We start from the raw sequence: 13,184 nt of genomic DNA, 5'->3' as shown, positions 1-13,184 counted from the left end.
ACCGGATGGGCGAGGGGGCGTTTATAATTCCGTGGGCAGCGTTATACCATTCATCTAATGTGGGTCAAATGTTCATCATAGCAGTTAGTGTCGAACACGGAAATATTACACGCTAAAACTCACCCCAGTCTCCGCGGGCCGTTGGGCGATCAGCGTGGGGTAGACAGTTTTCCATTATGGGATGTAAAAATATCCGGTCCATTTCCAGCTTGTATAATAGTATATACGTCCAAATCATGTTGTTTATCGAGTTATTGGCAACGGATCGCTATGTATTGTGACGAGCTAGAGTGCCGGAACCTATACCGAGTGCCCGGAAGTAATATGGGTGAACAGCACATCGTCCAAGTAACTTCCTGTTTGGCGATTGCGGCGATCGGCCACCAGATGGCGCTCTTGAACCGCTAGAGGGTTCAGTGGGGCTTTTTGGTGGGTCTCAGGCCAGCGGATGGGAAATATGAATCCGATCACAGATTTTTGAAATATTGATATCAAAGACGAGTTACGGCGTCTTCGGCAACTTGAGCATGGCGGGGAAGGACGCCTAAACTCGTCTTCTGGCAGTTAAAGTGTTAACATAACCTTTAGTCAGAGCAGCATAACTGGACCACATACCACTTTAACATAACCTTTAATCAGAGCAGCAGAACTGGACCACATACCACTTTAACATAACCTTTAATCAGAGCAGCATAACTGGACCACATACCACTTTAACATAACCTTTAATCAGAGCAGCATAACTGGACCACATACCACTTTAATATAACCTTTAATCAGAGCAGCATAACTGGACCACATACCACTTTAACATAACCTTTAATCAGAGCAGCATAACTGCACCACATACCACTTTAACATAACATTTAGTCAGAGCAGCATAACTGGACCACATACCACTTTAATATAACCTTTAATCAGAGCAGCATAACTGGACCACATACCACTTTAACATAACCTTTAATCAGAGCAGCATAACTGGACCACATACCACTTTAACATAACCTTTAATCAGAGCAGCATAACTGGATTACATACCACTTTAACATAACCTTTAGTCAGAGCAGCATAACTGGACCACATCCCACTTTAACATGACCTTTAATCAGAGCAGCAGAACTGGACCACATACCACTTTAACACAACCTTTAATCAGAGCAGTATAACTGGACCACATACCACTTTATCTCTTTACTACAACTCATACCTCATTGCACCTTACCCTAAGTTGTACCTCATCCCACTTCTGCATTGTACTGTATATTGTATTGTAACTCAGTTACTTTTTCTCTACTCTGCATTGTATATTGTATATGTATATTGAACACTTTTGTTTACACTTGTTTTACGTACTTGACTTTCTATTTTATACTTTTTTTATCTAGCACACTCTCAGGAGCAAAACAGAAAGAAGCATTTCATATAAAAGTATTCTGTATTTTTGTATGACAACAAATACCAGGGGAATATTAGAATATTGAATTATTTTAGGGAGCAGGGGGGCAGGGTGCTGCCGCCTCCTCAGACGAGGGTCACTCCGGGTTCCACCCAGACTTTGTTGACGTGTTGCTGGCAGCAGGGAGAACTCGGATCCTGACTCTGATACTTTGTCTGGAGCGCTGGTTCCCCAACAAAGTCCTCTCTACAGCCACGCTCTATCACTATTCTCACAGCACTGAGGAATATTCTTTGACCACTCACCATATTTTTCAGGATCTTTAACCCCCGACACTGTGCCTGGAGCCCTGCTGTGCCTCGGCCCTCAGGCTCTGGTACCATTTGATACAGTATTTTTGACTGCATTTCCAAGTGACTGTTTGACTGTTTCCCTGAAGCGCTGCTTGCTGTGCCCTCTTGTCTTCTGAGCTCATCCAAACATCCAAGCTCTAGTGCTACGGTTACAGACAAAATGTAATGTTTAACCCTTTACCACATTTCACAAGTTGTTTGATGGTTTCCCTCGTACTGTGCTGTGCCTTTCCACACCTCTTGCCCTTTACATCGAGGCTCTAGTGCAGCATTTCTCCACCTCCCCTCAAGGCCAGCAGATGGTGTCTCTCCCTTTGGGGTGTTGCTAAGTGTTCCCTGGCCTGCTTAGCTGACATAAATATAGGCCATTCGCGACTATTAGGTTTAATGAAAACCGGTATTAGTTTTACAGTCCCCTACATGGCCCTGAGACGACAAGACAACTGTCCGCTGGTCACAGAGACTGAGACATTTCAGAAACCAAAGTACTATTGTTGCAGCAGAGGGGGTTTTGTTATACAGTATATGTTTCCAGAATTCCTCCAGAAATCTGATAATTGCATGGCGGCCTGTGCTGCACAGTGAGCCCCATATGATTTCCTTAATGGAAGCCACTTCCTCCTCCAGCGTCATATGTTTACACCTTGCTAGAGTATGTAATGCTCCCTCAGACAGTGCCCCAATTACAGCTTCCTCCCAGGTTGCTCTGGTCCAGTTGGGCCCCAGTGGTATAGGAGAGAGGGAAAGAAAGAAGCGGGGAGGGAGAAACAGATAAAGTGAGTGGAAGAGTGAAAACTGTGGGGGGTGAAAGAGGTAGAAAAATTGGAAGAGAGAAAGAGTACGTGGGAGAAAGTAGGAGGGAGAGCGGGCAAAAAAAAGGAATGGGCCACCCTCCAGTGCAGGCCTTTATACCGGGTTGATTAGCATGCTGGGCTGTTTAAATTGCCTCCTGGAGGGCTCACGTGGAATCGAACAATATCCTCTGGCTTGCGAGACAGGCCCCATAGCTTCTAATTTATTTTCTGGAGGCTAGACATGAAGGAATCACTATGAGAACACAGTCTGTCAAGTTAATAAAATGTTAATAAAATAATTAATAAATACAGTGTCTGTGTTGTGTTGCTGCCCCAAACAGCGTTGTTTCCCCAACGAACGCCACATGGTGGACAATGTGGGCAACACAGAGTACAGCAACTTGCAATGGGCCTGGTCTACAAGATACACTACATGACTATAAGGTACCCATGTACATGTCAAAATACTTCCCAAACAAAGGTCAGTGAATACCATGCATGCGACCACAACACCAGAGGGAGCTCCACAAATCATGTTAAACCCAGATTCGGCTCAAACAAGGGACTAAACACGTTAATGTATAATATGTATAAATGTATAGATGTAGCAGTACTGTCTATCTGTATGTCATCATGTATGTCATATATTATGTCCTGATGAATTGAAAATGGGGGACCCTGATGTAAACAAGACGAAAGTCTCCCTCTGGTCTGCATCCCCTTAACAACTGTAAACAAGTCGAAAGTCTTTCTCTGGTCTGCATTCCCTTAACAATTGTGTGTATTGAGCTGTACTGTACTGTACCCATTCTGCAATCTGTTAATTAAAGTTAATTAAACTATATTCCATTAGTGGCCTCTGCAAGGTTGTGTGCAGCCATTTGTTTTTGTAACATCTGCTACATCTCGTCTTCACCTCCCGCTGCCTCCACCGCTCCAAATGTATCATCAAGGACCAGTCGCACCCAGCACATCACCTCTTTCAGCTCCTTCCCTCAGGGAGGAGATACCGGTCAATACATGCTAAGAGTACACGATTTAAGAACAGCTTTTTCCCCCAAGCAGTTAGACTGTTAAACACTCATTGACTGTCCCCTCACGTGCACCATGCACTTACCACTGCACTTGATAATCTCTGATTACCACCCATTATGCACTTTATTATTTAAAATATTCTGTTATGTACAGTGTTATGTGTTATGTGTTCATGTATGTATTATGTACTACGGTCTGTGGGAGCTCCCCTGAAATTTCGTTGTATACTGTGCAATGACAATTAAAAGTCTATTCTATTCTATCTGTCCCACGTGTTCTTTGCAGCTCACAGTTGTTAGTTCTGCCCCTCTTGACTGTGACAAAAAGGTTTTGAACAAACTTAATGTCATAGCTTGTATTTGATGATATTCTTCTTTGTTATTTACTTGAATGGTTTGATCATTGATTGATGGAGTAATATGGGGTTCTGATAAACTAAAATTATTTGTTAAAATAACATAAGCTAACATATATTTCTACATCTATGCAAATGCATATGCAATATGTATAACTTGAATAAGTAATAAATACAGAAACAACATGTTTAACAATATGTAAATGAGTAGCTACATTTATTTTACATTACATTAACATTAATACGGTCTTTGGCCCTTTGAGGGCAACCATAATGCTGATGTGGCCCTCTGTGAAAATGAGTTTGACACCCCTGTAGAGAGGAACTGAGGAGGGCAGAAAGAAAGAGAAGTCACCGCTGTAACAACAACTGACTCAATTTTGGATCTAGAAAAGGAGACTTATTAAGAAAGGCGAAAGCAAGGGAGGGGAATACAACAACTCTCCACATTGGAGCCTACAGACAGGGTAAGCTTCTTATTTCTTGTGATAATATAAATTAGATTGGGAGAGTAGCTTAATATAAGCCTAATCTACTGGGGGAAACCTTGTTTTAACCTTTGAATAGACTGCTATTAATAAGGTATTACACTCTTATCTTATGAGCTTGTATAGCACATCTGCAGACATATTGATCTAGTGTGTAGACTATTCTCTTATAGCCAACTTTTGTCATCACGACTTTATTGTTTTACAGGATAATATACTGTACCAATACTGTAGATCTGTCTCTGGGTACTTCTTCTCTTCTCTCATTTCTGGACTCTTTTTGTATCACAAACAGTACTGTATTTGCAAATCTGGTATGTCATAAATGTATCTGTACTGTCTATCTGTATGTCGTGTGTGTCATATATGTTATGATGAATTGAAAATGGGGGACCCTGAAGTAAAAAAAAATTGTAAAAAAAAAAATTCAGGGGGCCCCCATAGCTCTCAGGTGATAATTCGAACCCTGCCTATACCTATATATTGTGTGTATTGAGCCGTACTGTATTGTACCCATTCTGCAATCTGTTAATAAAAATGTCAATCAATCAATCAATCAATCAGGTATCACAGCAGTTTTCTGTTTAACACCCAGTCTCCCCCCCCCCCTCCATCTCTCTCTCTCCTGTCCTCTTCCCTGGGACAGAAAATGGCTCAAACGATCATCGTGACCCAGCCTGGCTCAGGAACATGGACCACCGGACTCTGTGACTGTTGTGCTGATGCTGGCACCTGTAAGTCACGTCGTGTCAGACTTTAATAATGAAACGATACCCAACGACACAATTCCTCTGGTGTTTACACGCCTTTTATTTTTTTCTTCTTTTGGTCAAACAACTCCATGCAATGGCATAATGCCTACAGTACCCGCCACCCATTAATAGCCTAGGTGTCAAAGTCCAAGACTTCCATGTCCCTATGAGTCACTGCATTGCTATTATGTTACATTCAAATGTATTGCCGTTATGCATCACAAGTACAGTACAGCAAAAAGAGGTTTGGCATCCAGCCAGAGTGCAAAGGTAACTGTAAAGTGCAACAGTGTATAGGTAATTCAACTGGGTATAAAATATATAAATGAGTACTACTGAGTAATAGTACTAATCAGATGTATGTACAGAGTTGTAGTATTAATGTACAGTGATACAGCACTAATTGTACAGAATAAGAATAAATTAGAGTGGTCAAATTAAGAGGTAAGGCAACTGTTGAAGCAATGTGCAGTATTACAAACATGTCAGACCAGTACACCAGGAAATGGTCAGAAAAGATCATAGCCGATCAACTGCACCCACTATGGTCTGAGTATGCACTCTTACCCTCAGGGCGGAGGAGGTACTGCATGCCCAGGACTAGAATTACGATGCATTAAGTGTTTTGTCCAACGCAGCATTCAGCTGCTTAACAACTTTTAATTATTTGGTCTTTTTAGCACTTGCACCAACATCCTTTATCTACAGTCCCTCTCTCTTAATGTTAGCACGGTGTTATTCACCATCAAAGATGGGAAAAAAACGTATAATAATTTATATTCTCCTTTGGTTCATTACAGTTTACTCAAGCATAACAGACACAATATTTCTGACACTGGGAATACATTCCCTGGGGTTCATAGATGTCCCTAGATACCAAGAACATGCAAATGGTCCTTGTAGAAGTGGAGCAATCTTCCATTTACTTGCGTGTACTTTTAGGCGAATCTTCTGAAAATATGGAGGGAGCTAATTGAAATCGATACTCGTAGAAGCCCTCCGAGGTAGAGCGGGTAGCATAGTTAGCACTTCACTCTATTCTCTCATAGCGAGAGGACAGAGGGAGGCTAGTACAGTAAGTGGTGTGTTTATTTTGTTTGGCTATTAGGCCTGATGGCCCAGAAAGGGAAGGCGTTCTTAATGGAGAACTAGCGATTAACCACGTGTGGTCCAAAAAGGAAGCAGCAACAAAGCATTGATGCTATTACTGCACAATAGTCTTGTATGGTATGATGACACAACATTAACCACGTACTCCGTACCATGCCACCTCACATGCACTCAGGTCCATGTGCATCTACACCCGACACTTTGTATATAACGCACTGTATCTATGGATGCCGGATCGTGGGTCCGTAAGCCCAGAGGCAACCAGCTGCAACCGCAGCCAAATACAACACCGTCGGTGAAGCGTCAAGCGGCACGTTGGAGTATAGATTTGACTTTAGAGACGCCAGGATCAGAATGAGAACAGCGTTCCTACGCTGGGTAGAGCTGTTGCTACTGCCAGGAAATGTGCACCATTTCTCCCATTTGAATTGTTTAATCAGATTGTTTGGTGCTTTGGTTTTGTGCCACTTGGATTACTGTTCTGTAGTGTGGGCTTCTGCTTCAAAACAGTTAATAAACAAATAAACAAATACGCACAGCTTGACTACTGAAATACTTCATAAAATAGCAGAAAATAAACCTGTGTGTGAATATGTTTGTCTCTGAGATAGTAATAAGATAGATAGATACAAATTCAAACCTACAGTAATCTGGTGGACGGTTATAAACATAGTCATCGTCGTCAACGTCATCAACAGCACAACCTCTCACCGCCTCGCGTCAAAAGATTTGTAGCAGTATTACCGTCAGTGTACCGGAACCTCTCTCTGCAGTATCAGTATTACTGTGTCACAGTACCATAACCCCTCTCTCTCCACAGTATCACTGTGTCAGTACCATAACCTCTCTCCCCCTCCTCCCTTGCGTCCCTCCCAGGCTGCTGTGCGTGGTGGTGTTTCCCCTGCATGCAGTGCAAGACGGCGGGTGACTTTGGCTGGTGCTGCTGCATGCCGGTGCTGGACAGCGTAAGCTGCATGGCGGTGTCCTGCTGCCTCCGCTCCTCCATGAGAGAGCGCTACGGCATCCAGGTAAGAACCCTCACTGTATAAAATTACCTATTGTGACCGTTAGGATAATCCCAGCCTCCTGAAACTTTACAAGCACAGACTAGAGAGACATAACCTCCATTCAGAGGATACATGACATGTCTAGGTAGATTGAAAAGAAAGGGGTGTTTCTGAGACATTTTCAGAACAGAAGTGATTGCCATCCAATCGTGAGAAAACTTAATTCTTGGCGAAATCTCCAGAAGTTTTTGACATTTTCTAAGGTGTTCTTTAACTCTTTGACTGCCACCGACTTACCCCATCTCTACCGCCTGACGCCAGCGTTATTGACCATCTTAGCGATGTTTGCAGACCCATCGTCTGCTCTGTATTATAGCTATGGAGACAATAGTATGGCTCATTTGACAGGCATTGTTCATAGTCCATTTCTGACTAATTAGTTAGCTAAAATGAAAGTTGTTGTTTACATGTTACAGGCATGTATCCCCTCCATACTTCCCATTCCCCCACGTGGAATGCACATTATTGGATAAATGACAAGCTGGTGCTCTAGTGCGACATCTAGTGGGCGTGACAGTGGATCAGGAGGTAGGGCGGTCGTCTGGTAATCGGAAAGGTTCCCGCTCCTCCCGGGCAGCGTGTCGAAGTGTCCTTGAGCAAGACACTTAACCCCTGATGAGCAGGTTGCCGTCGCTGTGTGAGTGAATGGGTGAATGTGAGGAACAGAAAATTGTAAAGCGTTGTTTGTGGTTCTCCTTCTCACAGGCTCTGTGATCCGTCACTGAGCGGGGGGTGTGGTGCAGTGGAAGACGGTGGTGGTGGGTGGTGATGACGTGGTCTGTTTCTATGGAAACGGCACTGGAAAAAAGTTCCTTAACCCTTTCACTGCCACACTTCTTCTTTCGTGTATCATCAGATGGCCAACTCTGTGTCCTGCAGCCAGGCATGCGTTGTTCATGGGACGGGGTAGCACGGTGTGCAAGCTCACTGAGTATTAAAGATTTGAGCAGAAGCGCGTGCACGCACATGCATGGTTGTGCACGCATGCGCGTGCACTCAAGAACGCGCTGCGCTCGACTCGGCTCGTCTGTTTACCTGCCTCCCGGCGCTACCTCGCATTATCATAACAATAGCCGCTAGGCCGGTGTCTTCAACCACGTCTGGACTCTTTGTGATGTAAATATGGAATGTCCCAAGTTGCTGCTGTTTACAGAGTGTATTGTTGTCCAAAGGTGAATGATGTATGAGGATACATTTTCCTACGTGTCTCACCGTTTGGAATTGACAACTGTTTTGATTTAACCCTTCATTCACCATCATTCACCTTTGGACAACAATACACTCTGTAAACAGCAGCAACTTGGGACATTCCATATTTACATCACAAACTTTGGGACTGAGTAGATAATTAATTAATCTTCTCTTTATTTTTATTATTTATATTAAAACTGAATCAAACCATAAACAAGGTTGCCTGTTGGGATGTTAGATCCTAATGTGAAAAACTGATTTTATATGTCTGCACTTTATGTGCTCATTTTATGCCTGTCTTTCTTCTGTTGTGAAGCACTTTGAGCTGCAGTTTCTGTATGAAAGGCTATACAAACAAAGTGTATTATTATACATGTGCGCGAGGGAACATATGCGCATGCGCGCGGGGCTGCGCGTGCGCGCGGCTGCATTATCCTGCGTGCCGGCTCAGTCCATATTAACATCGCACCACTGCCTGCAGCCCACGCCCTCGTCTATGGTCCTACGTCGAAAAGACCAGCTTCTGAGGGCGGGCTGTAGACGGGGAAGCTGGTGATTATATGCTCGGCAGTCTGTTCAGGCTCGCCACACTCGCACGCCGCACTGTCCGTGAGGCCCCACTTCTTCATGGAAGACTTGAAGCGCCCAACTCCAGTGCGTAGACGGTTCAGCGAGGTCCATAGATGGCGTGGCAAATCGTCTCCTTTTACACCACCTCCTGGGTCCTGGATGTATCGCTGGATACGGGAGGGCCCAGCCGACTCCCATGATCGTTTCCAGGATGCTGCCAGCCAGGCGTCTCTGGACAAGTCCTCAGAAATAGACTGTAGCATTTCTTGTGCTGCCTTGTTGTAGGGATGGCGAGAGTTTAGCCTGCCTGGTGGTGCCGGTGTTGTTGTGGCTTTGTGCAGGATGTGCCAGTCGTAATTCTGGGCTTTTCTTGCCAGGGTGAGGGTAGCCGCATCACGTCGGAGACTGGCTGGGGCGATTCCAGCTAGGACTGGCAGGTAGGACACGGTGGGTTTCAGGCAACCAGTTACTGTCTGGAGGGCGCTGTTGATGACAGTATCTATCTTGTTGACGTGGAGACTTCTGCTCCAGACTGCCACACGACAGAAGGTTAATAACCCTTTACTATCACACAACCGACGGTCGCTGTTAACCTTCTGTGTATTGTCACAGTGAAAGGGTAAACCGTTTTGGTAGTGCGGCAGTGGAAGGGTTAAGATGATCAGAATTACAATTTTTCTTTCCCCACAAAGCCCAGACTAATCCTCTCTCCCTCTCTCTCTCTCTCTCTCTCTCTCTCTCTTTCTCTCTCCCTCCCTCTTTCTCTCTCCCCCTCTCCTCTCTTCTTCCCTCCCTCTCTTTCTCTATCTCTCTCCCTCTCTCTCCCCCCTCTCGCTTTCTCTCTCCCTCTTTCTTTCTCCCCCTCTCCTCTTCTTCCCTCCCTCTCTTTCTCTATCTCCCCCTCTCTCTTTCTCTCTCTTTCTCTCCCTCTCTCTCTTTCTCTCCCCATCTCCTCTCTCTCTCTCTCTCTCTCTCTCTCTCTCTCTCTCTCTCTCTCTCTCTCTCTCTCTCTCTCTCTCTCTCTCTCTCGCTTTCTCTCTCTCTCTCTCTCTCTCTCTCTCTCTCTCTCAGGGCTCATGCTGTGATGACTGCTGTAAGGTGGTCTTCTGCTATCCCTGCACGTGGTGCCAGATGTCCCGCGAGGTGAAGATAAAAAATCGCACCCAGGGCGGCGCAACCGTGATCACCACGCAGTACCAAAGCGCATAGGAGCCTGGCTAGCGTCTCCTAGAAGACTACCCACCTCCTAGTGTAGCATTTTGTTCTTTTTCTTTTTTACCCAAAACGGGTTTCAAACCGACAACTAATTGATTCCCACATAATTATCCACCAAATAATTATAAGATGCTTCTTGTTCAATGTTTCAGCGATGGAAGAGCAGGGGAATGTTAAAGGTGCATATGTTCTATAAATAGTCTGTGGTGGAAAACAACAGAGGCAGTAAATGCCATAATTTTAGCCTTTTCTGTTATTCAGAACTTAAAGGGACCAACAATGGTGATTGATTTAGCCCGTAATCTCACTCACATCCAAAAACTGTGAAAAGGTTTGCACACATTCATTTAGTTTGACAGTTATTGAGAGTAAATTAGTTTGAATACGGCCGGTTAATTACACCTCAATGAATTGATCCAGTTCCTATAAGACAAGGTATTGCTATTTTCACATCTACATCATTTCATTGAGCTGTAATTGACACAAGGAATCAATGTCCCCGATGACATCACCATATTGGCCATATTCAAACTAATTTACTCTCAATAACTGTCAAACTAAATTAATGTGCAAAACTCTTTACAGTTTTTGCATGTGTGTGAGATTATGTGCAAAATCAATCAGCATTGTTTTTTTGCTAGTGCCCCTTTAAATTCACTAGATATTTCTGTAACGTTCTGGGTATTTCCATTCCAAGTATATACTGTATGACAATATCACACTGTAATATACACAAACTATTTGCACTTGAATGTTAAGATTTTATATTTTGCCTGTTTTGTAGCGACTGCAGTTATTTCTGTTCAATTTGTGTGACTTAAAATAAATCCTTGGCTCTATTTCAGGCAAGAGAGTTCAGTCTCATCTTTACCCTGGTGTATGCGATACATTTCATCTTTACCCTGGTGTACGCGATACATTTCATCTTTACCCTGGTGTACGCGATACATTTCATCTTTACCCTGGTGTACGCGATACATTTCATCTTTACCCTGGTGTACGCGATACATTTCTTATACTATGAAATGCAGTGGTGGAAAGTCAAGTATTTTTACTCCAGTACTGTACTTAAGTACAATTTCAAGCTATTTGTACTTTACTCCCTCGTTTTAGGGAACTTTATACTTTTACTCCACTACATTTCAAAGGAAATATTTTACTTTTTACTCCACTACATTTATCTGAACCTATCAGTTACTAGTTACTTTGACGAAAAAGACTGTGGACCACATACCACTTTAACATCACCTTTAATCAGAGCAGCAGAACTGGACCACATACCACTTTAACATCACCTTTAATCAGCAGCAGAACTGGACCACATACCACTTTAACACAACCTTTAATCAGAGCAGTAGAACTGGACCACATACCACTTTAACATAACCTTTAATCAGAGCAGCATAACTGGACCACATACCACTTTAACATAACCTTTAATCAGAGCAGCAGAACTGGACCACATACCACTTTAACACAACCTTTAATCAGAGCAGTAGAACTGGACCACATACCACTTTAACATAACCTTTAATCAGAGCAGCAGAACTGGACCACATACCACTTTAACACTTTGATTGCCTAAGGCTAAATTCATGATATACCATAGGTTGCCAGCTCTATTTGTCTATGGAGAAGTTCCCCTTCTTTGCAGGGCTATAACTTTTTAAATTCTATTGCTAAATTGCCATTATTAGGGCCCATTCAATGTCCTATATGTATTGTTCAGGGTGTATGAACGTTAAACTTTTTCATTCACATATTCATACTAAAATATGATCTAGTATAAGTATGTTTTCATCTCTTTCTGCAGCTTTCTCCAGAACGTGATTTATAGCCCCAAATGCATTATATTGATGATCAAATACAGTTTGATAGCAATCGGCGCGATATAAAAAAATCCAACTGGACGGACTTCTGGAAGTTACTACACGTCATCTGATGTTGACCGGATGGGCGAGGGGGCGTTTATAATTCCGTGGGCAGCGTTATACCATTCATCTAATGTGGGTCAAATGTTTATCATAGCAGTTAGTGTCGAACACGGAAATATTACACGCTAAAACTCACCCCAGTCTCCGCGGGCCGTTGGGCGATCAGCGTGGGGTAGACAGTTTTCCATTATGGGATGTAAAAATATCCGGTCCATTTCCAGCTTGTATAATAGTATATACGTCCAAATCATGTTGTTTATCGAGTTATTGGCAACGGATCGCTATGTATTGTGACGAGCTAGAGTGCCGGAACCTATACCGAGTGCCCGGAAGTAATATGGGTGAACAGCACATCGTCCAAGTAACTTCCTGTTTGGCGATTGCGCCGATCGGCCACCAGATGGCGCTCTTGAACCGCTAGAGGGTTCAGTGGGGCTTTTTGGTGGGTCTCAGGCCAGCGGATGGGAAATATGAATCCGATCACAGATTTTTGAAATATTGATATCAAAGACGAGTTACGGCGTCTTCGGCAACTTGAGCATGGCGGGGAAGGACGCCTAAACTCGTCTTCTGGCAGTTAAAGTGTTAACATAACCTTTAGTCAGAGCAGCATAACTGGACCACATACCACTTTAACATAACCTTTAATCAGAGCAGCAGAACTGGACCACATACCACTTTAACATAACCTTTAATCAGAGCAGCATAACTGGACCACATACCACTTTAACATAACCTTTAATCAGAGCAGCATAACTGGACCACATACCACTTTAATATAACCTTTAATCAGAGCAGCATAACTGGACCACATACCACTTTAACATAACCTTTAATCAGAGCAGCATAACTGGACCACATACCACTTTAACATAACCTTTAGTCAGAGCAGCATAACTGGACCACATACCACTTTAACATAAC

General features: G+C 43.4%; 1 protein-coding gene across 1 annotated transcript; it reads left to right on the top strand.

Annotated features, from left to right (window-relative positions):
- The first annotated feature begins 5,066 nt into the window (after positions 1 to 5,066).
- Positions 5,067 to 11,170, top strand: LOC311229974 (cornifelin homolog B-like). Its single transcript, XM_084316082.1, has 3 exons — positions 5,067 to 5,155; positions 7,160 to 7,311; positions 10,183 to 11,170. The coding sequence occupies exons 1-3, from the start codon at positions 5,071 to 5,073 to the stop codon at positions 10,318 to 10,320; spliced, it is 375 nt and encodes a 124-aa protein (XP_084172208.1). The 5' UTR covers positions 5,067 to 5,070; the 3' UTR covers positions 10,321 to 11,170.
- Positions 11,171 to 13,184: the final 2,014 nt, after the last annotated feature.

The sequence above is a fragment of the Notolepis coatsorum genome, assembly GCF_963971535.1.
Source record: "Notolepis coatsorum genome assembly, chromosome: 6".
Lineage (NCBI taxonomy): Eukaryota > Metazoa > Chordata > Actinopteri > Aulopiformes > Paralepididae > Notolepis > Notolepis coatsorum.
This window is presented reverse-complemented; position numbering and strand designations above follow the sequence as displayed.